Consider the following 26,414-nt stretch of genomic DNA (forward strand, 5'->3'; position numbering starts at 1 on the left):
AACATCACAAGGAAAGTATGCATTAGGAAAACCTAACCTTCAAAGCATATATGTGGAAATTCATAAGTAATTGATAGAATTGCATAGGATTGCGACGGTGTTGGCTAGACCCTAGTTTTCTCTAAATTGTTAGTCTTTAAAAAGAAATCGTTTTTCTTCTTTGCTGTTATTATTTCCCAACTTTCAGATTTCTTTTACTGTTAGTTTAATCTTTTCAAATTCATAAACTTCAAATCTTTGATAAAATCTATTTTAGTTATTAATTAAGAGCTAGTTTAATTACAAATTAGTCAAACAATCTTTGGGGACAACGACCTTGCATTAGCATTTATACTACAATTACCTTGTATTCTTGCAAGTATTTTCAGTGATTTTAACCTTGTTTGCGCAGGTACTAAAAATCCTATCATATACATAAAGACAAAAAATAAAGGATAATTGTTCATTAAATGAAAAGTAGATCAGTTTTAGTATTCATAATGCATTAAAACAATGTAAACAGAGCGCAAAAGTACAGATGAAGTAAAAGGCACTAGTATCTATCCTCTAAATAGAAACGTCCATCTGGAAGTGGTTCACACCAACATAAATAATAATTTTTTCTTTAAAAGGAGGAAGCATGGTAGTGGAGTTTACAAATGACATTCTGCATACTAGAAAATTAAGAAGGAAAGGAGGAGGATGAAAGACCTGCAAATGACATTCTTCTTTTCTTCCTCTCTCTATTTTGCATGTAATTTTACACAAACCCAGTCAGACCAAATGTTGGCGAGAGTAAACACACCCCCTAATTAAAAGGGAAGATTAATATCCTTATTCACAGGTCAAACTAGTTTTAAGAAGGAAGAATCTAGAGCGACTGATAGACAATAAGCTCATCTCGATTCAAGTATCGCAGAGAATACAAGGCGAGATCAAGTCATGGCCGGGTCTTCCGTTGTCTTCATTTGGAAACAAAAGGACACGACCCGCCTGCTCCCGCCTAGAACCGCCGCCTAGATCCGACCGCCTGGCGCCGCCTACATCCGCCTGCATCGCCTTAGATCCTCCCACCGTCTAGGCACCGCCTAGATCCGCCTAGGCCGCCAGATCCGCCCAGGCCGCCTAACTACGAGTTCGAGTCCCTATCCGTGGCTACCATGGCGTCCAATTTACGTATGTTTCGATTTTGCAACTCTTTCTGTTTGTGATTGCCCTAATATAATTAAAACGTATAGCCGTCCGGCTATACATTTAAAATATTCAAATATATTTAAATAGTACCGCCGACCGGCTATACCGTTAAAATAATATATTTAATGCGTACAGCCGCCCGGCTGTACCGTAAAAATATCGAATATATTTAAATAGTATAGCCGTGCGGCTATACCATTTAAAATTTTGTCATATTATTTTAGGGTTTAGGGCTAAAATACCACTTCAGCTAATTGGGCTAGAGTTATTTCTTCAATTATTTTATTTATACAAGCGATATTGTGGAATGATAATTTAAATTCTTTCCGATACCTACCATTCTAATGATTTCTAGTAATTAGCCCATTGCGCAAGAATCAAAAATCTATTTTATTTATGAGAAATAATATTGGTTAAACCCATAAATACAAAAACTATAATAAGGATCCACCAATATTTTGTGGATCAAAGAATGTTGAATTTCATAGCATAAAATTGCTTGAATAAGAATTTTCTTTCTAAAATATCTCAATCGTAATTATAAACTGAACCCAATGACAATATTTTTCTCATTACACTTGACAACCATGCTCTTTTGCTTTGAGATACATCAATATATTCTCGGTATATGAAAAATTGGATACAAAACAGTCTAATGAGACAACGAAGAGAAAAGTTTTGAAATAAATTGAAGTGTTATCAGAGGTCATATGGCATTGATATATATACGAACTATTCTAAATGAGATTTCAAACAATGTGTTAGATGAGAAGAAGCATCTCATTCTTACATATTCCATACCCACGTACACATGAAATTCCCAATGTCAAGAGGGGAAAAAAGTGCAATACCTTTCTTGTATCTCGCAAGCATAGGAGATCCAACCTTTCAGGAGGATGCTCGTTTGATAAAGAAGCAAGCTGCATCCAATCATACATTAATACCGGCAATCATTGAGGCAACATACAGGCTTGAATAAAGACAAATTGTCACAAGTAAATAAGATATGTTGATCTAGAGATAAAGATCCTCCCCAAATGTTCCAAGTAGAAGCTTCCTAAAGATGAAATCTGAATATGACAGACATTTCAGCGGAAAAAGGTTTAACTAATAAAACTAGTCTTTCATTTCCAACCATTTCAAACAAAAGGCACCAGTATCTATCCTCTAAATAGAAACGTCCATCTGGAAGTGGTTCACACCTACATAAATAATAATTTTTTTCTTTAAAAGGAGGAAGCATGGTAGTGGAGTTTACAAATGACATTCTGCATACTAGAAAATTAAGAAGGAAAGGAGGAGGATGAAAGACCTACTAGGTAATTTCCACTTCACAAGCAAAATCAGCTATTGAACATGTTGAAGAATCAATGATAACCTACAAAATTTAAAAAAAACAAGCCACAATCAGTGAAACTTATACTTTGGGTCAAACTCTATATACCTTAAGAAAGTTAAAAGGAAAAGAAAAGGACCAGTGACACTAATCTATCATTCCCATCCGACGGTTGCCTTCCATTATACTCCTTATCCGTTGTTTGAGTGACAAGGTACAAGCAAAAATCTATGAATATTCAACAAAAACAACAGAACACGTGGACTGTAAAAAAGTACCAAGTAGGCATACAAAACTTGCCAGATAACATTTTCAACATAGTTATTTTGCAGCAAATGCACTTCTACGTTTAAATATTTTATGAATGTCATATGTGAAAAATACAAACTGCTTCCTTGCTTTGCATACATATCAATAAGAGCACCTGCAATAATTGGGCCAGTCACTAATCCAAGTTTGATCAAGGAAGAGTGGCATAATTGGCCGTATTTCAGAGAAATATCCTGAGCATCACCAATTGCACTCAAGACACTACCAAATGTGTAATTGTTTGGCTTCGACTCCATGGTTGCTACCAAGTTTTTAGTGCATCTTGACACAGCCCTTTCTGAGCATACCCTGAAATCAAAGCACTCCATGATATGATTTCTCTGCAGTTTAACTCCTCAAAAACTTTGATGGAGTCATGCATGGACTCAAACTTAGCATACATGGTGATCAAGCTGCTGCAAACATTATGCTTTGATAAAAAGCCAGTCTTTATGCAAAACCCCATGAATCATTCGCCTTCCTCCACCAACTTCCTAATTGATATAGCATGGATTAGTCCAACAAATGTAACATCATTTGGATATACACCATCCAATCTCATCTCATTAAATAGAGAGATGACATCGTCTTCGTCTATTGAAATCATAGTTAGCCAAGACACTACGTTGCGATCATTCATGGATTGAAAGACTAATTTTGCTCAGTAACCTCACACTTTGAATATGTCGAGATCAATACATTACAAACTGAAACATGATTTCCATATCCTGATTTAATTGTCAAGCCATGTATCTGTTTCCCAAGTTCTAAATTCATTTCATGACCGCAAGCTGAAACTGCACTAGTAAATGAGACATGATCTAACCCCATCACTTCTCCCACCATCTCAATAAAGACAAAAATCGCCTCAAGCCCATGATTTCCCTCTTGAGAGTAACCTGATAGTATTGCATTCCATGAAACCAGATCCTCATTCGCCATTTCATCAAACACATTCCTGGCTTCTACTAACCGCCTCTACCTCGAATACATACTTATAAAAAAACTTCACCATCTAAACCAGACTTAAATATAAGAGAATGCAGTTGTAATCCAAATAGAAAATATTCATGATCCGCACAAAAAGCAAGAATCGTAGTATAAGTCACTGGATCAAAAACAACTCCATTAAAATTCATCCTAAGAGCAAAATTCAATGCACCCTCACTTGTTCGAAACCCCAAAAGAATAGTATTCTAAGAAACTATATCAGTATAGCACAGTCTCAAAGATAAGTAAGGGACCATCAAACTGGCCAGCTTTGGTGTACACGCTCATCAAAGAATTTGAAACCGTAGTATACGAAGCAAACCCAGAAGAAACTGCAAACCCGTGAATTTGGCATGCGGGTTTGGGGTCCCCTTGACAGGCCTTGATAGCAAGGGTAACGGTATTTTCATCGATGTTGTCAGACAAATGCAGTTGAAGTTGCTTACAGAACATGTCAAGGGCTCTAAGGGTAACGGTAACTTCATCGTGTTCGTTTCTCTGTCTCTTCATTTCACTCGCGCACCACATTCCTCTGCGAGTGCAAACTTCGTCTGTCTTCATTTGGAACAAAATGGAGGCGGCCAGACCCGCCCAGGAAACCTAGGCGCCGCCTAGACCCACCAGAGCAGCCTCGACCCGCCCAGGCCGCCTAGGCGCCGCCTAGACCCACCCAGGCCGCCTAGGAGCCGCCTAGATCCGCCCAGGCCGCCTAGGAGCCGCCTTGATCCGCCCAGGCAGCCTAGGAGCTGCCTTGATCCGCCCAGGCCGCCTAACTCCCTTATAGCATCAGAGTTGTTATCTTAGTGGAGATTTCATTAGCCGAATGACATTTGATGGCTTTCGTAGAGAGAGTCCAATCCAATCCAATCAACGGAGCAGCCGAAATGAAAGAAAAAAATCGAAGCTTGAGTTGAGAGGGAGAGAGAGAGGCTCAAGACCGAGTCTTTGAAGCTTGGAATCGCTTATGGAGAAGCAAAATGGCTGTGGGTGTCGGCTACACCTTAAAATATTCGAATACATTCACAGTGTATAGCCATGCTGTTCGGTTTTGGGCTGCAAGGAGCACCCATTTCTGCAATTTCCCCATGAAGTCAAGAAGGAGAAGAAAGACAAAAATTGATGGCAATGGCGCATGTTCCAGCTATATATTTTGAACTTAAAGGGGCAGATGAGCTCAAACTATTGCAGTAGAATAGAATGGCTCATGACTTGGTTCAAGCTCTTCAGCCACTCTTTCTAAAACATAAATGCTTGCATGACAGCAACAAAATGAAATACAATACAAGCACTGATTTGATGCATAGAAAATTATAGGAAGAAAAACAACACATAAATTGTGTAATTAGTAGAATATAATTTTAATTTTTACCATGGATGAATGCCTAGCATGCATTGATTAGAAGAAAGAACTGGGCACCATGATGACTTGATGAGTGACATCTAACTGACAAGAGAATCTTCAATAACATACAAAGGTAAAGGAGACAACAAGTTTTCAATTGTTTCTCAAAAACAGTAAAGTAATTCCCAAGTGTGGATGCTAACTAACTACACCTCAGGTTTCTTTTTCTTCTTCCTCTTTAAGGGAATGAAATAATTCCCCACATTAGTCATATGAAACATGTTCTTTGCATCCAACATTAATTTCTTACCTTCTCTTAACTGTTTCATTGACTTTATTCATCACCTACTCTGACTCTCACTTCAATTTAGTATCCTATTGAATACGCACTATTCAATCGTTTTCTTTTACGTCGTGTTTGGTAATTGGGATTGAATTGGATTATTTATTCCTCTAAAACCTCACAATCATGCAGTTTTTTTCTGTCTCTTTCTCTGCTAGCCTAACCTATTTCTATCTACTTAAATTCCCTTCTGCTTGAAATGTTGTTGTAGCAATTATTTTTGAGTTGCTTTGAGTGGTAATATGGATGGTTTGGATTATTTAAGAAATCCACATTCACCAAAATTTCAAATCTAAGGTCCTCAGGTCCTCACTCACACATCACACACACTGTTCATGAATGTATGAGAATGAGACTTAGGGCTCCCCTTGCTTCAGGACCCTCTCACTGAAAGGTCTGTTTGTTTAGCTTTTAGCCCACAAATATGTCCTTTGGATATGGGAGCCTGACTTGGAGCTTCCAAGATTCCAAGTCCAAACCACCACATGGAGACTATATTATTCTAAAGACTAAAATACAACTTCTCCCATCAGACCATCAATGTCAAATTGTCTACTCTAACAAACATGCTTATGCTAGCCCCACAATGTATGTGAAATTTAATCTGGAAAGAGATATGTTGGTGATTATGTTATTTTATATATGGATTTTTGGTGTTTTTGGATGTGTATCTCCAAACCGGCTATATATATATATATATATATATATATATTTTATTATTTATTTATTTATTTATTTATTTATTTATATTGGATTAGTTTGTTTGGTGAATTCTCAAAATTACTAGACATTATGAAGAGTCAATTGGGTCTAATCCGGTGAAAAATGTCATTGATTTGTATATTAGTGGTCTTAGGTTCGAACCCTATGACACCTTGGTAGTGTGTGTGAAAACTCTCTCGTTATAATTTAGACTATCAGTTGTATTAAAAATAGACATTAGGAGGAAGTGCAACTATGTCTCAACAGTGCCGACCCTGAACAAGGGCGGAAGTCACACCCAGGCCCATTGTCCAGGGCCTTTTAAAAAAATTATATATTCATTTAATAATTTTTAAAAAAATAACAATTTGGATAACCTTGGTTTCTTAAGATAACATTGGAACATGTGAAACTTCACTTTTTAAGATTTTGAAAATTTCAATTCTAATGTAATAGCCTTAGATTTTAAAATTTTTATATTGAAGTTTGAATTGATATCATTTATTAATCTTGAATGATAAATTTTTATTTAACTTGGACATGTTAATTCTTTTTGTTTATGCTTAAAAAATAAGAGTGACACAATAGGAACGGGCAAAGGGAGAAAGGAAAAGTAGAAAGAGGGGGGGAGGAAGCAAGCTCTTTACTTTCGCCTTGGGTCCTCAAAAACTCAAGACCGACCCTATGTCCCAATTAAATTATTAAAAAAGAAAAAAACACTACGCAAAATTCTTGGATCTAGATAAAACTGGTCCCAAGTTTTTAAATTTAAAAAAATAAAAGAGAAGTTATTTCAAAGAATTACTTTTATACCTTTAAGCATGTTGGAAGAAAGATAGCACATGTTGTCATGTTGACCCGCGGTTCATGGTGATACTTGGCAATTCTCATTGACTGATATCTCTAAAACCAACGCCATAAATAAAACTCTGAAGTAATTTGATGTATTTTTCCTCTTTTCTTCCTCATCCCTCTCATTTCTCATCTTACCAAAAACAAAGAATAAAATAAAACACGGTTCTTCCTCTTTTCCTGTTCTTTTTCACAAAATTAGTATCTTCAACAGCCTCGTTGTAGAATCTTTTGAAATTTGTTGATCATGTTAATTTTGGGAAAATAATACTCTGAAGAAAACAAAGGTGGTTGTAAAATATAAACTAGCATAAGTAGGAGCTACAAATCTATACAAAATCTGTGCTGTCAATTCATGTAATTTAATTTCTATATATGTATTCTGTGGATACTCCAGATTAAATAAAAACAGGACACAGCAAAGACAGCGACCATTTTGTTTTGTAGTCCTAACAAAATGAGCGGTACAAGGTAGGGAGCTCTTGGGGGCCTTTGCTTCTTGTCTGCAAAACCAAAACAATCAGACTCCAATATGCCCCAATGAGTAATTGCTAGTCTCCACCATCCACAAGAACTACTAATAATTTCAAGCCACAACAAACTCATAAAATGATACGACATACTAACACGAACGATAATCAAATCAGCTACTTAATTACCCAATTGATACAAGTAGATACGTACAATGTACCCATAGCAATGTAATTAGACCGTCGTCTTATTTAAGGATTACAATCTAATATTTTTAGATCATGTCCGAAATGACTAGGATCAATTAGTATTCAGCATAAATCCGAAATGATATGAGCGAGAAACGACACATTATCATTACTAATTGAAATCTGTTGCACAAGAACTTGATGTGACCAAATTATCAATTTCATCAACAGTTTAAATATCCACAATCACGGGCAGTGACACATGGGTTTGCTGCTATAAATAATGTTACCATCCTAATCAACCATTTAATTAATAGCTTTTGATTGTCCTGGTGATTCCAAACAGACCCCTCCATCCACCTCGCATTATATATTTTTAGGGGTACCACAATAACAAATGCAAAGAGTCATCTGAGTCTGAGGGTTGAAATGGAGAAGCAGAAGAAGAAAGCAGGCATGTCCAGTACATACATATACAACCCCAGCAGCGGACGTCACTTAAAGCCTGAATCAAAGCCTCCTCCCAGTGCTGCCATGGCGGTGGATAAAAATAAAACACCAGTTTTACGTAACTGGTTTAATTTTTCCTTCAGAAAACCAAAACCACGTCCAGTGTTTGATGTTCAAGATGAGCAGAGGCAGCAGCAAGGAAGAAGAGGAGGAGGAGAAGTGGTGGTGGTGGAGGCAGCAGCAAGGAAGTCAGTGTCTCATGTGGAAACCAATTTGGTATCAGTGGCTGAGTTTCTTCAGGTCAAAGTCTTGGTCTCTGACATGCCTGGCTTCATGCAAGTCCATGCCTTTCGCAGTGCAAGGCGAACTTATGACAGCTTGGAGAAGTTTAGCTCCAAACACATGGCTTATAACTTAAAAAAGGTATGTCGTATGTGTGTTTCAAATTTTGTTACCAATTCAATTCTCCTACATCTAATTTCATCTTGTTCTTAAATTCCATTAATTAAAACAGAAAATAAAAATAAAAAGATTTATGGGTTGTGTTGTAACTTGTGATGATAATTAAGGGGGAGGGGCAAGAGCCCAAGACAAATGTCTGGGATGCATACAATTGTTTTCTTGGTGGTGTTTCTTTTTGGAATTTCATGACTTGTTTTGGATGATTGGGTTCATGTGTGATCATATTCATAGATTTGATGAAAAATATCAACAACCCCACAGGCCACATGGGAACACACAGTCAATGAGTCACTGACTTGACCAGATATGTAATGTATATTTCTTGGTTGGTGCTTCAATTCTGAGAATACAGCACCATCTCTCTCTTTCTCTCTGTGTGTGTCTCTCTCAATGGGGCCACTTGACCTACAACAAGCAATTCTCATTGATGAGAGAAGATTTGATGATGAGAGTTGTGGATCTTGATTCTTCTTTGTAACAATGAATCTGGATTGGCAGCATCAGCATGTACATCCTTCTGAACTAGTTGTCTACTTGTCTGCTAATTGGGACTGGACTCCTCCTGTTCCAGCTTCCAACACCCCACGTGTTTTGATCACATTGCACCCGAGTTCGAACTCCCTCCCTCCCTCCCGTAGTACATTAGAATAGTAAAAAACAACCATTAAACAGAAATAGTGGTGATCAATTAACTAAGCATGGGGCTCTCTGTTTCCTGCGCAGGAGTTTGATAAAATGTATGGGCCGGCATGGCATTGCATCGTGGGCTCGGGTTTTGGGTCGTTCGTTACCCATTCAACAGGTTGTTTCCTCTACTTTTCAATGGAGAAACTCTGCATTTTGTTGTTTAGAACTAAAATCCAGAAAGCCCAGGATTGAATTTGCTGTATTTATTCTTTTCCGTTATGTGAGCTCAGATAATCCTTTATTTAATTACTGTATTGTATCACTGAGGATTTAGAGTGTGCATAATATATCAATTATTATTCTGAAATACACATATATATATATAATATTTGGACTTATTTGGTCTGTGAAGACCAATGCATTATGTTATTGGATTCATGGTAATATTTTGTTTTTAAAAATACTGGCTCGATCACCACCAGTGGCAGTGACGCTGGAACTAACAGCTAATCATGACCCTAGCTCACCTAAACACATCCGCAAAGCTAATTATGACCCTTGATGCACATATCATTGGAGATACTTTTGACTCTAATTAGAGATATTCATTTCATGTATGCATATGAAGCTATGGGGAAAATACTTAAATGTGACCGTCATATCGTGTAGTATTGCTGATCTTTGAAAATATATTATGCAATGGCGTGGACATATGATATAGTATTATTAAATAGATATACATGTTATAACATGAATGAATTGATAACACCATTGACAGTGTGATCACATAAAATGAAAGAATTTATCAGTAAACCTATAGGCCGAAAGAAGAATTAAACATTAATTAATTAAAGGGAAAACATAAAACAGAAGAAGTGGAGTAATTAGGAGAGATGGAGCAAGCAATGATGAGCAGTTATGGAGAAAAACGAATAGAAAAGGTGGAGATAGGAGTCAAGTATGGTTTGCCAGATTGGTATGACGCTTTCCTTTCGTGGTCCCTTGTGGGTGGCTGCTGCTGTCTTTCGTTGGATTCTTGAATTTGTCCAAAGCAGAATATGATGGGGCGGTCGGATCCTGTTGCGGCTGCTGCTGCTGATTGCTAATTTGCTAATTTGGCTGCTTCTATTTGTCCAAGCATATAATAATAATAAGGTGGTGGCCTTATTAGTTTTATTATCCCTAAGTATTCATAACCAAGTTTTTATTTTATTTTTAAAGTCATAACCAAGCTTTAAGTACAAGGAATTTTGCTGGTTTTGGACATTGTATATGTATATGCAAACAGAAATTTCACATATTCATATGTGAACCAACTATGAAGTCATGGAAAGTCTTTCAAATGACCCATCATTTCCTTTGATTCTGACTCCAAATAGAATCAAACACAATGATGAAAATTGAAAAATATTATTTTCGGTCAAAAAAAGTATGTTCTTGCACCTACTAAATATGACACCAATGTCTTTTTCTCGTAACAAATTGTGCAAGCTGAATAGTGTCATATAACTTGTGATACACAATATTTTTGTGTTATTACTTTCTTCAAAAGAAAAAAAAATTATACTCTTATCTTGTTGATTCTTAATATGAACATTAAAAAACACTAGGCGAGACAATTTTCGATACGTTTTATTGTACTATCCGGAGCATACAAAAATTACTCGCTTATGTGCCAGAAAATGGTATTGTCAAAATCGAAAAAAATGAAACAGCTTTATAATTTGATTCGGTGCACCTTATCCTTATTCCTTACGTGTCCTCACAATCCAGCAAGCCCAGTGGCCCAAGAAGCCCTACTGCCCTCAACTCACCCTGTTGATTATTGATTATTGATTATTGACTTTAAAATGAAAGCAAGCCTAGAAAATTGAATTAGCTGATGTTTATTAGCTGTCAACTTGTCACACCTTTCTTTAATTAATTATTATGTCTGGGACCAACTGAGCAAATTGTAAAATTTCTTCAAAACTACTCCTATCTTAAATATTCCCACATTCCGTTGGCCTAAACTTGCTGAAATTTAGCTCTAATCCATCATCACAAGTACTAGATTTGACTTTTGGTCTTCATTTTTTGAAGCATTTTTGTTTTAATGTTTTTTTTAAAAGGCAAGAATAATATTAGAATACATGGTGGCCGGCCGGCGATAGAATATTTAATGTAATTTTTTAAAGGTAAATAATAATTATCAGAAAATCAGTACAAATAAAAACACTGCAAATTTCAGACATCATATTATAAAGGTAAAATGAGAAAAATAAAAGATGCTGCGTGCATTATTACGCAACGTGCTGTCTGTCAATCCTTCAAAGGGGCATATTCTAAAAAGGCCCCACTATAATCTCTTATCTCACATTGAAAACAAGTCAAAATCCTTTTAAGAAAAAAGCCCAACTTTGTTGAATGCATCAAATTTGCACTTCCTACTTTCTTTGAAAACCGCCATGGACAACTTGTCCAATTATCAACATGAATTCGAATTGTGTAATTTAAAATGATTTTGTTTTCATGAACACAAAATGAATTAATATTCGGACTGAGAACCTCACCCAATATCCAAAAGACAATCACTCATTCAGAATCATAATGAACAGCACAATATGTGTAACATTTCCCAAGCTCGAATTCCCTTCCCCGTCGTCGTCTAGATTAATTTAGACTATCGCTTTTATATACAAAAAATGAAAATCACAATAACAACGGCATTAAGCTTGACTAGTAATTAACTTGATAATATACATGTTCTAGATATTGGGAAAGCTATGAACACTCCAGAAGTGAAGTGAAGATTTCCCCATCAACAAAAACTAATTCTGAAAAGAATTAGAAAGAAGAAGGATGAAGCATAAATAAGAATTTTAATGGATATTATTGTAGCTCACCAGACACATCAAGTATTAATTATACAATTTTAACAACATTACATTACAATCACCCTAAAACCCCCCTTCTTCTCACAATCCTTTAATAACATGGAAAAATAAAAATTTAGAAAAAAGGGCATGCACTGTTGAATTAAACAAAACAATCAAAACAAAACAGCTAGAAATTAAGTACAGATTCAGTTTCTATGACCTTCGCTTATTCGATCTGGGTCGACGCGCTGACGAGGGCTTTGGTTTGCCGAAGGCGCCGCAGAGGCCACAGCCTGAGACCTTAGGGGAGGGTGGGTCCGTGGCTTGTGGTGAAACCTTGACCGTCCGATACCCGCGTCCGCCGTTGGATCGGCTGCGCTCCATGGTGGGGGCCGCACCACCAGATTCTGTAGCCTGAGCCTGCTGAGCTGCTTCCTGCTGCTTTTCGGCCTCCACTTGGTTCAACGCCCTCTGTAGAAACTTGTCGTCCCAAATCAAACCCGAAGACCCCTGTCTCCTGAAGGTGCTTTCAGACCTTTGCAGCCCCTCAGCCATGTGATGTGATGTGATGATATCTGAATCTCAGAATCTCAGAATCTCTGATCTGCGGTGTTGGTTGGTTTGTGATGTAATCGGTTCTCTTTCTAGAGTCTAGAGGCTTCTGCGAGAATGGAGGATGGGATGCGAAATTTGAAGTTGAACTGGGCTATAATGGTAGGTTTTTTATATGGCGTTGGACTTTTCTTCCTCCCTGTTATTATATGAAGGGAGAGAGAGGGGAGAGAGAGAAGAGAGAAAATGACAAATGAATATGACGAAGAAAGAGACCATGAGGGTAGAATCTAATCTGCAAGCGATTAATTATGGCTGTGTCTGTGTGTGAAATCTGAAATGCCGTATTTCAGTCTTCTTTTTTCCGCCTTGCAATTTTTGATTAAAACATACATGCCAAAGCCAAACAATTAATTAATTAATTAATTAATTACCTTACCAGTTTTGCTTTTATTCTTCCTTGTGTTTGACTTTTATTTTATTCTCAACAGTTTTAAGAGCAGTTGGGTTTGGTTTGGGTAGTGTTTTTATTTTAATTTTACAAATAAAAATATAGATAAAATTAATACGAAAAATTGCTTGGCCATTCAATGCAGCATATCTGAATGAAAGTCTTTATTTTCCATGTCTCTCTAAATAAAAGACAAAAAAACGTTACTAAACTAACTCAAGTTTGTCAAAAGTAGCAAGAAAATTCTTGCCAATGGCTGAGAATTCTCCCCCTTGGTTGTTGTTGGACATGTGTTCCTTTCTAACTTTGCTTTGAAATTTGGGACATTAATGCGAAATTAATTCACTTTGTGAATTTCTTGCGGTGTCATCTTTTCTTTGGTTGTTTTGTCGGCATTATTTTATTCATTGTTTTTGGTACGAATGAAAACTTTTTTAAAAAAAACATTGGATGACCAGTCAGTCAGTCTGAGTCGCCACTCTGTAGAGCCGCGTGGAGTCCGTGGACCATTAGATAGGTTATCGGGTCAGGTTAAACCCAACCACGCATCAAACGGGCCCTTTCAAGTTAGCATCGGTCAATCTTGTTGTTCTAGCCTCTAAAGCAATGTGTTTGACTGACTCAGCCAGCCAGCCAAAACAAGGAATGTGTCTTGACTCATTCTGCCTACCAGCTAGTTTGATTTGAATAATAAAACTTGATCACTGTTGTTCTCATTCATCAATAAACATTATCGTACAAGTGTGTAGAAGTAAATACAACTCAGGGAATATAGCCTACAATTTCAATCGAGTGATAATCTAAACTATTCTAAATTAATCTAAACGACATGCGATACAAAGGAAGGTGTGTTTCACAAAGTCAACAACATCGCCTTATAAAGGTTGAATGCATTGACATAATCAACCCCAATCATACACACCACCTGGAATATGATAATACTGAAATGAATATACAAACAAACGACAGAAAGGAGCAAATATGAGCAAAAACCATAGAGACAAGATGTGATATGTGGCTCTATCTGTACAAAAATGAAAACAAGCCCAATACAAAGATGCCAAGTCTTTGAAGATAGTGCATCGGCAGGGTTCTGGCAATAGCCTCCAAATCAGTAACTACGATATCTGAGAGCGAAAGTATATTCCAAAAAGGGGTATTTCCTAATGCCAGGAAGCTTCTACACCATGCCCAACACGACACGAGCTTCATCTAGTAACACAAAACAACAACTATTTCTACAATTCTATCTAGCAAAATCTTATCATCATCACCCGAAAATCACTCTTCATTGAGTAAAAGCATGTTTCGTATCAGAATTTCTCTTCAGTTGCTGCCGGCATTTCCTTCCCTCTTGTCAGCTATCTTTCCTTTCTCTTTTAAAATTTCATTTAAAGGTTTGGGACCCTGGAAGTCCACTCTAGTTCTTCTCACATGCCTCACTATCCCAATGTGATCTCTATTTTCTTCTGCTTTCTTCTTCTCTTCTTTAATCTGGGCAAGGGTCTTGGGTCCTGTAAAGGTAGTTGACTTCTGTGCAGATTTCTTCTCCCTTGGTACTCGTTTCTTTGAGATTCCAGATGAAGGAAGCTTCTGCTTAGCCAGCTTTCTCTCCTTGTGATGCTTCCTAGGCCTATATTGCTGTGAATGCCTAAGTGAAACGCGTTGAATTCCAGCACTAGAGGAAGCTCCATTCTCCCTGAGTGATCCATAAGTGCTATTTCTCACTTCTGATGCCAATCTTCCATGCACCCGCCAACCCATACCATGCCTTTGAGGCATTTCCCTGCTTCTACCAAACAACCTAAGTGCTTCATGCCTTCTTGATAAACCAGTAATTGAATGACAATCAGTCATCCTTCGCCTTCTCAGGCGGTCTCGAACATCCAAAATATCCTGGTCATAGACTGCCAGTTCCATTGGCATCAGTTTCCTCTTGCGGGAGTATATGGCATCCGACATTGTCTCCTTTGCATAGCCAGGAAATTTTCCATCATTACCAAGCATATGCTTGTTATCCAGAAAATCATAGGAGTCATATACATCTCTCTCATATAGAAGTTCAGCATCAGGAGGACACACAGGAACATAGTCATCCGGATTTTCAAAATCATAGCCCAAGAAGTGGCTATTGAGCTCCCTGTGCTCCCCGTCAAGTGTCAGAAAACACTCCGGATCATCCTCACAACCCAAATTCTCTGATTTACCATCAACAAGAACATCAAAGCCTGGGGAGGACTCCCACCATTCCTCTTGCACAAGGTCATCAGCTTGCTCATCAGAACTCTGATCTGTGCATGAATGAGATTTGCTATGAACAGAGCCGTCTGCAGGTAGTGAGTCAGACCTAATTTCAGTGGCCTCTTCATCCCCAGACACAGAAATCTGAGGAGACACACTTTGCTGTGGAACATCTCTCTGTGCTGACTGCTCGAAATAATTAAGATCCTCTTTGGGCTGGAATCTTGTATCAACTGTTTCCTTCGAGGCAGTTTCAGAAGGGTTGAGATGCGCCATTCTTGGACCTGGCATCATGTCATTTCCAGCAGATGCCTTATTTTCTGAAGAAAGTGCAAATGTGTCATTAAATGCAGAGGCTGTCTTTGGAGATTTCTCAGTTGATGCACCACCTTCAATGTCATGCAAGAAAGAGCATCTATCACCTTTATTGCAGAACCCATTGAAGTAAAAGTAACAAGGAACAATTGTCTTGTTTGCAGATACAGAAGATGGCGCAGACTCTGATGACAGTGCTCCACCATGCCCATCCAGTGGCTACGAAAGCAGAAAACAGTTTCAATTGGCATTTATCAAATGACCCAGGGATGATAAAGAGTCCCTAAAACAACCATGAATTGATAAATACTCAATACATTACTCCGAAAAGAAAAGAAAATGCATGGAAAGCCTCAATGCCATAAAATGACAATGCACCAAATTTAAAGTACGCATTAAGTGTCAAGTACTAGCACTGATTTAAATGTTTAAGCCTAACTTGTCAAACCAAGAAATGGCACGGGACAAGGAAGGAAACAGCTTTTTAACAGTACATTATACATTGGAATCCATTTATCATTTATTAAGAATATATATGAATGAAAACATGTGTTTTATTGTGAAACTGTGATTATCTTAAACATATCATAATTTAGGTAACCACCAAATACAAACGAATCCCCAAATCCACAAAACAGAAAAAAGAGAAGTCATAAATAAGGGACATTGACGCAGTTAAAAAATGAGAACAAGAGCTTACAGGATGCCTAAAAGCACAGGTTGGATTAAGACAATTCCCAGACAACCAGTACCAGCAATCCTTTGGGTTGAGCCTCGCAATCTTGCTGTGCCGGAACTCACAATCAACTCCCTGAAAAAGAACACCACCACCAATGTCACTACCCAAACAGATGAAAGATTACAATGTACTTAAATTGAAATATATTCACTGCAAACAGAACCCATTAGAAACAAATTGGCATTTTCTTCAACAGAACAAAATATGAACACTCGAATTTGATAAAAATATGTGTAATAACCGTTCAAGAAAGAAACCTAGATCTTCCCAGGCTTTCACAAACCCTAGAACCCAAATACCCTTCAAATGTAAGGCAGTACGACGTAATTGTAATAATGGAAACAAAGAAAGAACCACAGCTCGCAGCATTGAACAAAATCTACATAAAAATAAAAGTAAAATCTAGTAGGAAAAACGAAACGGGTCATTCTTTTCTTCACGAACCTTCTTGCATGTGAGGGGAGAAGCCAGGAAATAGACGCAATCGGTGTTTCGCTTCAGCAAATCTTCGTCCATTTTGAAAACTGAAAATAGAAGAAAATGCTTAAAAGTTTGAAAAGAATTATCGGAGAGGTCTTAAGAAATGTCCATGACTGTTCTGATATTGGCTTCGATGGCAGAGAGATCGGAACGGAGCGAAGAGTGAGAGAGATAGAGGGTTGTGCTTTCTCTGCTGTTTGGGTTTTTATTGTGGCGTTTTGGGTCCTTTGGCGCTGCGACACCTCGTTTGGGGTTTATATCCGCGGTGCCGTTCCTCGCTCTTTATTTCATTTTTTATTTTCATGGCCCCACTTTAGTTTAATGAAGTAAAAAAAAAAAAAAAAAATCATTTAAGTCTAACATTCTTGCACTTTATTTAAACAAAACTAACTTGACACTAACTCAATTTGATTATGGATTGCCAATCAAGTCTGACACGCTAACACTGTGGAATAGCAGAAAAACTTGTATAAAACGGAGATAGAACAATTTTGATATTTCTAATCAATCACAGTCTGCTACGTGAAAAAATTATCATGTGTGACATACCGTAATTGGTCAGGAATAGCAAAATAGTAATATCTTTGTTTCATGTAAGTGTTACTCGTTCAATAGGGCATTGATTTGTAGACTAGTGGTTTGAAGTTCAAACTCCCATTGCATTGTGGTAGTGTGTGTGAGAAACCTCTGTTCCTTTTAATTTAGACTATGCTTGTGCTTAAAAAAAAAAAGGTCTAAAACATTAGCATATGTGAGTTAGGTCGGTGTCCATTCCCTCTCCATACACTAGAATAATTTGGAATATTGCTTTGTTAAAAAACAAAAAAAGAGTTCTACTCAACCTACTACAATCTGTTCAATTTTAGGATTGGATCCGAGTTGGTTCTGATTAAGCACGACCAAGTAGCCCTGCTCTATCCATAAGATAAGTGGTAGATAACGCCCATCAAACGGTAGGGTTTGCCTTAATTGATATAAAACTTGTACAAAATGAAGGGCTAACAGCTAACGCATGTAGGCAATATCACAAATTCATAACCAAATATCACCTATTCAGCATTCTTCCCAAATTTATTATCGTAGATTTTGAGTTCAAGTTGCGTATGCTTTCTAAGAAAACAATTTATTACACAAAATTTGAAGTAAAGCCTAGTGATAGCTTGAAAAGCTAAAGGGTCTTCATCGATCAAAATTTGTAAACCATTTCTTCTGTGTATCCAAGTTCTTTTAGTATGCCAGTGAGCTGCAACAAAGCAAATATAATTTTTTAAGAGTTTAAAAACAGAAAGAAAAGTGAAATGGTAATTGGTTTGACAGCAAGTACAAAGCAGGATATGCTCTTTCTTACCTCTCCTTGTGACCAGTCTTTAGCCTTGTCACCAGATATATGTTTCATCAATCCAGGGGGGCCACATACCTGCACAAGCAAATGAACGTTGGTTGACGGAGTTAGTTTGAAAATTGAACTAGAAAATGATCTTGATTTCTGAAAGTGTATAGATTATAGCGACGAGTACTTGTCAGAACAACACTTACAAGGATGAGAGTATCTTCAGCAGGACCAGGTAAGCCTTTAACGGCCATGTCCTTCGATATGTAACCTTTTCCCCCTTTCCAACTCTTTGTTGGATTATCTACTGTGTAATATACCTGAATTTTATTTTTTTTCACAATATAAAGCCGTATTTTGTGAGATAAATATCCCAATTTGGAGATATGCAGGGATAATATTTTACAATGAGAGAGATTGTACCTTTAAATTTGGGTGGCTAGCTGCAAGTATGTCAAGTTTCTGTTTAAGCAATATGTCATCTGGGGAGACATTAGCATAAAGCAGTGACACCTAGGCCATCATCAAGGGTCAATTTTACACAATTGAACATTATGTTAAGGAGAGCAAGTAGACTGCTTATTTACATATGATCTTATGATATATATATATATATATATATATATGTTTAATAATATTATGTATATGTACACATATATTGACATGAGAATTTCCAGATTTCAAATAAATAAATTTGTGGTTGTGACTGAAGACAAATTATATAGGCTCATTGCTCACCTGAGTCGTGTCATCGGGATTTTTTATTATAGCCTCAATAACCTGAAGCATTGGAGTAATACCACTGCCACCTGCAATCTGGAATAAAGAATGAAATCGGACTTAAGACAGGGTGACCACATAGATTTATTACGCATTGGATGATATCACTTTTTATAAGTAGTCACGAGAGTATAATTTTGATTAAACAGACATTGCAAGAACTGAAAACCATTTGTGTGCCCCAGCCCTTCAATTTCAAGCTTGCATTAATAATCCTACCACTCCCCTATAGATGCTAACGTTACAACTGGTGCAAATGCATGGCAAGTTGGCAACCAAAGTAAGAGAGATAAGTAAAAGCTGGAGCAAATTCTTATATATAAACATATATATTGAATTCTATATAACTTTTTCTTACCATGCCTATGTGTTTCTTCATGTTGGGAGTATATCTGAACTTTTCAATGGGCCTGCAAGAAACAGATACGCCGGATTATAAGATGATTTAGAGCATATCCTCTAGTAATACTTATGATTTTGAATATGTTACCCCTTCACTTCAACTACATCGCCTGGTTTTAAGCTTGCAAAATGCTGGCTCATTTTTCCTTCTGGATACACCTGCATACAGTTTCAAGAGATGAAAGCGTGAATTACATCCATGAGAATCAGTGAACCCTCAAAAATCTTAACCAAAGCAGGAGAATTAGTGACCATTATTGACAGCATACCTTAATTAACAAGTCAAAGTATCCCTTGGAATCTGGATCTGAAATAGGAGTATACCTGAGCATATAGGTACACCAAACAAATACTGCAAGTCATGCAAATGTAAAATACGACCAACCAAAACATTGAAAAGCAAAATTAATAACTCAGACAGATGGAAAAGTGTATAGAATTCAAGGACTTAAAAGTTAATCAAGTCACAAGAATGATGAAAAAAATAAAATAAGCATATTGACGTTTGGACAGAAAAACTTACGGGCGTATGACATATTTTGGTTTCCCTTCTGCATCTTGTTCTATTGGAGCCCTACAGTTGCAAGACCACATCGAAAAATTTAATATAGTGACAGACTTCCCATGATGAGGGATTTCAATACTAACCATATACAGCAGAGTATACCTCGTAATGAGACATGAAGCAACATCTAAACCCAATTTGGCAGTGGGCTCAAATGTAAATCTGCCCATTTTTACAGAAAACTAAAAGAAATCAGTTTTCAAGTCTAAAAACCTATAGGAAACATAAATAAATAAAAAGGACACCTTCATATTATTGCAGATTTATTTGAAACTACAAAAATTTGTTCTTGGCTGTGATTCTTCTGATCTAAATTAATTTCTTTCAGATAATAGTTTAATATAGTTAAGGAATCTGGAGAGAGTCCAGAGGATATACCTGAACAATTGAGTGTTGTGGCTAACCCTGGCAGTATCTTGCAACTTAAATTCAATCCACTTGTTGGGATTAAGCGCTGAAAACACATTGAAAGCATCTATTGAGTATGATGTAAAGGTGAAAAAATGGATATATGGCGTCTCCAGAAATTTAGCTTGATATAACAAGTTTCCAATACTTTAAAGCTAAACCTAATTCATGATAAAACAGAAGCCTTCAAGCTAACTATATAGTCTTGTAAAAAGTCCAACCAACTTTCTCATCATAATGCTCAACTTCTGTGTACATTTGTGGGAGAGAGAGAGAGAGAGAGAGAGAGAGAGAGACTCACCAACTTTTGGGCCTGCCTGTTCTTTGGTCTCATCTAGATAAACCTGTGAAAGAAAAGAGTCCTAGTTCTCAATACAGAAGAAGACCCTGAACCCTAAACCCTTAATGATAAATAACTTGATAGTATGGGCAGACCATCTAAAATAAATTGAACCACTAACTAAATGAGCAAGGAAAAAAAATGAAAAACCTTTCATCTTTAGGAAACTCAATTGCAAAGATGTTAGGTGAATTAGAACATGTAAGTTTATCACATGCAGGTTGAGCAAAACCAAAAACAAAACTGAATATGATTCCATTACTCCAAACAAACATCCTAAACTACAGGTATACAGATGCAAACCAAATACATAGCTAATCAGCCAAGAAGCAGGACCTGAACAAACAAATCCAAATTAGTTTTCGATAAGCACGCAGACAATCACAAACTGAGCCCCGTGCTTTATAATAAAGCATAATCCAATATCAAAATTTTGAAATGCAAACAAAGTATCACCACTAACAAAACCCATTTCTTAAAATATTCAAAATCACCAATCCAAATCCAATATTCAAGAAACCCAATTAGGCACGCCACAAGAATGACCTCAATAGCACGTTAATGAAAAGAAAAAGAAACACTGCGCACGAAAATGAGCGATAAATCATCAATCCGACTACAGCCCAGATAAAATGAGCACGAAAATGTACCAAATCTGGCGAGGAATAGTAGCAGAGATAGGAGATTCCACCAGAGACAGCTGCGAGAGCTCCAAAGGGAATGCGAAAGCTGGACTTGGATTGGCCTCCAAATGAGTTGTTGAAGGCGATTGGGGCAGCCTTAGCCAGTCTCTGAAAGAAGGCAGTCATTTTCAGTGAACCACAAGCAAAGCACAATGCTCAGTATTTGTGTGCCCGGCAACAAAGATACAAGGGGGCTTTCTTTTGTTGCCTCCTCCACTGCTTTCTTTCTTTCTACTCTTGGCGTCGTTTCTCCAGTTTCCACTTTCGTGGGAAAATCAGTATTTTTAGTCACTCACCCATGCGTACGACCGTTATTTTAGAATTGTCTACGCCTCTTGCGTGGAATTCATTGATTGGCCGCACAAAAAATACACGCCGGTAAAGTTCAACATGTAAGCGAGCCCAATAATCCTTGGGTGGGCCGGAAATTACAATATGGGCCTGGCCTAATATAAGGGGCTGCACATGAGTAAGTATCCAGTAGACAATAGTACAGCGAGAAAAACATAAACTTTCCTTTTTGGGAAAGTGTTAATTATAAGTGCGTATCAAATTTATCTACGAAAAGACGTCTTAGTATTCGATTGATTGAAGGGATTACACAAAACCTTATTTATTATCGACAAGTAAGGTGTTGACACGTTATTATTACATAATGACAAATTTTTGTGCCACATACGCAGCAATTTATGCATGTTCTATTTCTTTCTATATTCGAGTTATAGTATTTATTTAATGTGTAAGTTTAGTGTTAGTTTGACATTGCTTATTTAGGGTGATAAATGATTTTAAAAAAAAGTTGAAAGCTCAGCTCCTTTGGTAAACTATAGGAAAATCACTTAGGCCTTATTTGATTCATGGGAAAGAAAGCTTGAGAATGAGAAATCAAATAATTTCCCATGTTTGGTAAGTCTGCAGGTATGGGAAATCGTTGCCTTGCACATGAGAAAGTAGTAGGAAAGTGAAGCATTCCTCTCCTCTTAGGTTTTGTTTTCATCATCGAAGGAAAGTTTGAGAAAATTAGCCAACATTAAATACACATTTTTCATGATCATATTGTCTCAATTAACAATTTAGAATCACAATATAGCATTAAATGCATTCTTTTTTTATTTGATTTCATATGGGCATAATTGAAAAATTAAACAAACTTTGTTTTACATTCCTACACAAACCAAACATGCGAAAGGAAATAAATTGGTATTTCTTGATTACTTTCCCAAGATTACCAAAGAAAGGAAAGGAATTTTTGTTTCCCATCCCTTGGGAAATGACATGAACTCAAATCTGTTTCGTGAATCAAAGGAGCCTTATTGTTAAAAATTGACGTGAGAGAAAATTATAAGGGAAATCAGCTAATGAGGTTCTTTCATTTTATGATTATGCAAAAACCAGTTTAGAGGCGTTGGGTTTAATGATTATGCGACAATCATTTCATCACATATATATATATATATATATATGTTCTATTTCTTTAATTTTTATTTTTTTAGTGCATGTGGGGTTAAGTCATAATTCACGTAGCTGAATGAAAGATTAAAGTATGCAATAAAAAAAAGATATCTGAAGCACTAAAGACATAGTTGGGGATAGTAAAAGGAAAAATTATTAGAATAAAATGGGATTAATTGGTTTTAAGCAATGAATCAATAATTGAACATGTTGATGAGTGATGTTGATGTGATGATGAACACAAGGAAAGGATGATGACGATGCATTTATCGTTCTCAGTCGTTTATGTTGGTGACATTTCTTGTCTTGAGCTCGGTTAAAAAACAAAGAATAATCAATTGTTAATGGTTTTATTTTCGTGCCAAACTTGAGCCACATAACGAATGACAAGTTTGCAATGGGGTAGGACCTGAAGCTTTAAATTTGAGCCAAGTAAAAAACCACACGCATGCATTTCCATGAGATTGCCTCAATCTGTTTGGAGGAAGATATTTTGAGTTGTTTAATATTATAAATAGTAAAGTAGGTAAATGGAGCGTTGGTTTTTATTTTTAATTCTTCAACAACAGTCAAAATATTCGACTAATTCAAAGATAACATAATTAAGCTGGGAATATTATTTATGATAAGAACAGTAATTTATCATAAAAACTAGGCTGGCTGAATGGAGTCAGAAAAAGACATTTCTGCTTGTCTTCCTGTTCTTTCTGTTCTTTTGCCGAGTCTGAATCAACATTTTAATAATTCAAGTACCGGGACCAATGGTTTCAATACAATCTGTTGCTTCATGTGTCCATCTTTGGTTGATAGATTGCACACCAACCAACAAACTCAAAGGCACTTCTAGATTATCATTTCTGGAGGAAGGCACATGTGAACTTGGTGGAATTATTTCTGTTTTTTTAAAAAAATATTTATTTTACAAATATTGAAAATGATCTCGAGTTTTTTTTTTTTCTTTCTATTTTCAATAACTTTTTTGTTTGACAGTTGTGATAATATATTAAACTCACACACTACACGGATATTAGAACTTGAATTCAAGACCTTGCATGTGGAAACAACTGCTCCAAATCACTACATTAGTTGGTCTTTTGCAAAATGATCTCAAGGTTAACACTCAATTAACAGTGGTTATGGTAAGGTAACCTTAATTGGTTTGTTTGTATACAACATAAGTATTCAGGTGTATTCTAAGACCATTAGTTGAACACTCACGATCATGGGAAATACACAGTAAACAGCTACTTATTATTCTTCCCATGATCAGGATTTGAATATTTATTTTTCTCTCCAAGTCCTGCCACACTGCAATCCTTGTCAAATTTGTCAGACTAGGATAACAATAATTCAGGCCAAGGTAATGAAAGTCTTAAGAACAGATATTTTATTTTTATTTTTGTTGGGCTTTTCAACTGCTGACGGTGATGCCCTGGCAAAACCTGACAGTATATGATGGCATTGTGTAGATTCCTTTAACTTTTCATGATTGGACATGCAATATTTTTGTTTGGTTTGCATATATAACATTAAAAGAAACCCCAAGATCATGTCTTCACTGCCTCACCAAAATTCTGATGTTTGAAGCCTGTCATATATGGTAGACGGTGCACCGAGCCATACATCAAGTTATCAACAACTCGTTTAGAGTAGCGCTGGGATCTCTCTGGGGTCTGGAAATCTGTCTCAGCTACCTTCTTCATCTTATTCTGTGGATCCTTTTTCTTGTAGGGAATTTGTTATCAGATAAGCTCCACATATAGACTTTTGGGGTTCTTGTGTCTTAGGATTTCCCTTTTCTCCTTGTAAAACCCACCTATACAGCTAGATTCTTAGAGGGTATAACATATAAAAAGGTTTGAACTTTGAGTGGTAAAATACAGAAAGGCTAATGGGATTTTCTAGTTTCCGAAGGTGGATTCGGTACAAGAAAATTAGAAACTGGTATTTTACGGTCTTATAGAATTCGAAGCTAAAAATTGCAAGTAACGTAAGATACAGAGTGAAGCTGCCTCAGGTGTTACCGAAAAAAAAAAGAAAAAAGAAGCTGCCTCAGGGAGTAGCTAATCATAGGAGATGGTTGATGCAGGCATGACCATGTCCTTCCACACACAAAATCGCCCACCTCTTCTTCTTGGAGTTGCAACCAAAAACAGGTCTCACAGCAGAACCAAATCAAGCCCATCTGTATCTGCTGTGCAAGTATCTTCAGTCCTGCAAACCAACGAGAGCGGAAATCTGCCTGAATCTAAGAGATCAAGCATGCCTCTAACAAGATTCCAAGCCCCCAACTACATACTCAGCCAGCCAAACACAGTTGGTATCATTGGAGGGGTGTCTGTTTTTTCAAGTCTGCTTTTCTTGGAGAAGCTTGTCTGGTGGAGTCTAAAAGATGGAGGAGAATGCCCACCTTTCGTTGTGTGCAGTGATCCAACACTATATAAAGAGCTTCCAATTCGTAGCTTGTTTCATTCATTCACAAGATCAAGAGCTAGTGCTCAAATCCTAACCAACAATTGGCCCATCATTGAGAGCTTGTGCCGTAAACGGGCATTCCTTGAGCACTCTGGAGCTCGCTGCATAGTCATGCCATGCCATCTGTCTCATGCGTGGCACGACCAGATTTCTAAGGACTGTTCGTTGCTGTTCCTTCACGTCGGCGAGTGTGTTGCTCGGGAGCTCAGGGAAGCAAAGCTGAAGCCACTGGAGAATGGAAGTAATGTAAGGATTGGGGTGCTTGCTGCTGATGCAACTTTAATGGCTGGATTTTACCAGGAAAAGCTACAAAGTCAGGTATACATTCAAGCTTAGTTTGTTCATTTATGGTTACTTTGTTGCTTATTATATCTATATAAACTACTAAGAACATTTGGTAAAATCAATGAAAGTCACCGGTGAAAACATTTTTTGGTTTTTTTCTTTCAATGGCAATGAACAGGGGTTTGAGGTTGTGGTACCTGACAAAGAAACCATGGAACATGTTGTGATTCCTGCAATCGAAGCAATAAAAAGGAGGGACATGGAAGGGGCACGAAATCTCTTGAGAATTGCAGTGCAGGTTCTGTTGGTGAGGGCGGTGAACACCGTGATCATTGCTTCTGATGAACTGCAGGGTGTTCTGCCTCGTGATGATCCTCTTCTTAAGAAATGTATTGACCCCATGGATGCTTTGGCGAGGTCAACCATAAAATGGGCAAATGCTACAGGAAATGGTGGCTAAGAGATCTTAGCTTCATACTTAAAAATAACATGCACAAAATCTTGGTGCCATTGGCGGTGGATCTGTGCCATTTTCTTTTCTGGTTCTGTCTAGTCAATTAAGGGATATTAGTTGAAAGACTATACCAAACATATTGGCAATTTTTAAATCAGGGTGTGGCTCAAAGCTCTGTCTCCCTCTTCTCCCTTGGACAGAAGCATTTTGACCCAGAAACTCGACTCATACGAATGAGGAAAAAATAGAAACACACCTGAAGTTGATCAAGATTCAAAGACTAGTAGTGGTAACATTATTCGCTGTTAATATATGCTAATCTGTGTCCAGCTTGCATGTTCATTTCATTGAAACTTAGG

At 37.1% G+C, this 26,414-nt stretch overlaps 5 protein-coding genes and 1 pseudogene across 5 annotated transcripts; 2 read left to right on the forward strand and 4 right to left on the reverse strand.

Moving 5' to 3' along the window:
• Positions 1 to 2,488: 2,488 nt before the first annotated feature.
• LOC148914517 (pentatricopeptide repeat-containing protein At4g32430, mitochondrial pseudogene) lies at positions 2,489 to 4,744 on the reverse strand (annotated as a pseudogene).
• A 3,300-nt stretch (positions 4,745 to 8,044) lies between these two features.
• On the forward strand, positions 8,045 to 9,667 carry LOC103341046 (Dynein light chain type 1 family protein). The gene is made up of 2 exons (XM_008244526.2): positions 8,045 to 8,579; positions 9,342 to 9,667. The coding sequence occupies exons 1-2, from the start codon at positions 8,136 to 8,138 to the stop codon at positions 9,495 to 9,497; spliced, it is 600 nt and encodes a 199-aa protein (XP_008242748.1). The 5' UTR covers positions 8,045 to 8,135; the 3' UTR covers positions 9,498 to 9,667.
• A 2,420-nt stretch (positions 9,668 to 12,087) lies between these two features.
• On the reverse strand, positions 12,088 to 12,994 carry LOC103341038 (plant/protein). The gene has a single exon (XM_008244518.3). It carries the CDS (start codon positions 12,656 to 12,658, stop codon positions 12,317 to 12,319), a length of 342 nt encoding a protein of 113 aa, XP_008242740.2. The 5' UTR covers positions 12,659 to 12,994; the 3' UTR covers positions 12,088 to 12,316.
• Positions 12,995 to 13,957: 963 nt separating this feature from the next.
• Positions 13,958 to 17,135, reverse strand: LOC103341037 (zinc finger CCCH domain-containing protein 34-like). The gene is made up of 3 exons (XM_008244517.2): positions 16,846 to 17,135; positions 16,363 to 16,473; positions 13,958 to 15,881 (listed from the first exon to the last, which is right to left on the reverse strand). The coding sequence occupies exons 1-3, from the start codon at positions 16,915 to 16,917 to the stop codon at positions 14,433 to 14,435; spliced, it is 1,632 nt and encodes a 543-aa protein (XP_008242739.2). The 5' UTR covers positions 16,918 to 17,135; the 3' UTR covers positions 13,958 to 14,432.
• Positions 17,136 to 17,814: 679 nt separating this feature from the next.
• Positions 17,815 to 21,728, reverse strand: LOC103341036 (FAD/NAD(P)-binding oxidoreductase). Its single transcript, XM_008244516.3, has 13 exons — positions 21,357 to 21,728; positions 20,668 to 20,710; positions 20,337 to 20,412; positions 20,061 to 20,120; positions 19,917 to 19,967; positions 19,663 to 19,717; positions 19,482 to 19,552; positions 19,350 to 19,401; positions 18,950 to 19,027; positions 18,635 to 18,724; positions 18,418 to 18,531; positions 18,230 to 18,298; positions 17,815 to 18,124 (listed from the first exon to the last, which is right to left on the reverse strand). Exons 1-13 carry the CDS (start codon positions 21,513 to 21,515, stop codon positions 18,068 to 18,070), a joined length of 975 nt encoding a protein of 324 aa, XP_008242738.2. The 5' UTR covers positions 21,516 to 21,728; the 3' UTR covers positions 17,815 to 18,067.
• Positions 21,729 to 24,124: 2,396 nt separating this feature from the next.
• LOC103341035 (uncharacterized) lies at positions 24,125 to 26,391 on the forward strand. Its single transcript, XM_008244515.2, has 2 exons — positions 24,125 to 25,634; positions 25,780 to 26,391. The coding sequence occupies exons 1-2, from the start codon at positions 24,918 to 24,920 to the stop codon at positions 26,059 to 26,061; spliced, it is 999 nt and encodes a 332-aa protein (XP_008242737.1). The 5' UTR covers positions 24,125 to 24,917; the 3' UTR covers positions 26,062 to 26,391.
• The last annotated feature ends 23 nt before the right edge of the window (positions 26,392 to 26,414 follow it).

This window comes from Prunus mume, linkage group LG8 (assembly GCF_029339155.1).
Source record: "Prunus mume cultivar Tortuosa linkage group LG8, ASM2933915v1, whole genome shotgun sequence".
NCBI classification, from domain to species: domain Eukaryota; kingdom Viridiplantae; phylum Streptophyta; class Magnoliopsida; order Rosales; family Rosaceae; genus Prunus; species Prunus mume.

Bases quoted from the DNA above. Each gene is read 5' to 3' on its own strand.
- LOC103341038 (XM_008244518.3), bottom strand. From the start codon at position 12,658: ATGGCTGAGGGGCTGCAAAGGTCTGAAAGCACCTTCAGGAGACAGGGG.
- LOC103341046 (XM_008244526.2), top strand. From the start codon at position 8,136: ATGGAGAAGCAGAAGAAGAAAGCAGGCATGTCCAGTACATACATATAC. The intron at 8,580-9,341 runs GTATGTCGTATG...TTTCCTGCGCAG, and splicing joins TGGCTTATAACTTAAAAAAG to GAGTTTGATAAAATGTATGG.
- LOC103341035 (XM_008244515.2), top strand. From the start codon at position 24,918: ATGGTTGATGCAGGCATGACCATGTCCTTCCACACACAAAATCGCCCA. The intron at 25,635-25,779 runs GTATACATTCAA...GGCAATGAACAG, and splicing joins AGGAAAAGCTACAAAGTCAG to GGGTTTGAGGTTGTGGTACC.
- LOC103341036 (XM_008244516.3), bottom strand. From the start codon at position 21,515: ATGACTGCCTTCTTTCAGAGACTGGCTAAGGCTGCCCCAATCGCCTTC. The intron at 19,553-19,662 runs GTATGCTGTCAA...AACTGTATGCAG, and splicing joins ACTTTGACTTGTTAATTAAG to GTGTATCCAGAAGGAAAAAT. The intron at 18,725-18,949 runs GTGAGCAATGAG...ATGATGGCCTAG, and splicing joins ATCCCGATGACACGACTCAG to GTGTCACTGCTTTATGCTAA.
- LOC103341037 (XM_008244517.2), bottom strand. From the start codon at position 16,917: ATGGACGAAGATTTGCTGAAGCGAAACACCGATTGCGTCTATTTCCTG. The intron at 16,474-16,845 runs GTTCGTGAAGAA...GTTCTTTTTCAG, and splicing joins CTCCCCTCACATGCAAGAAG to GGAGTTGATTGTGAGTTCCG. The intron at 15,882-16,362 runs GTAAGCTCTTGT...CTGCTTTCGTAG, and splicing joins CCTGTGCTTTTAGGCATCCT to CCACTGGATGGGCATGGTGG.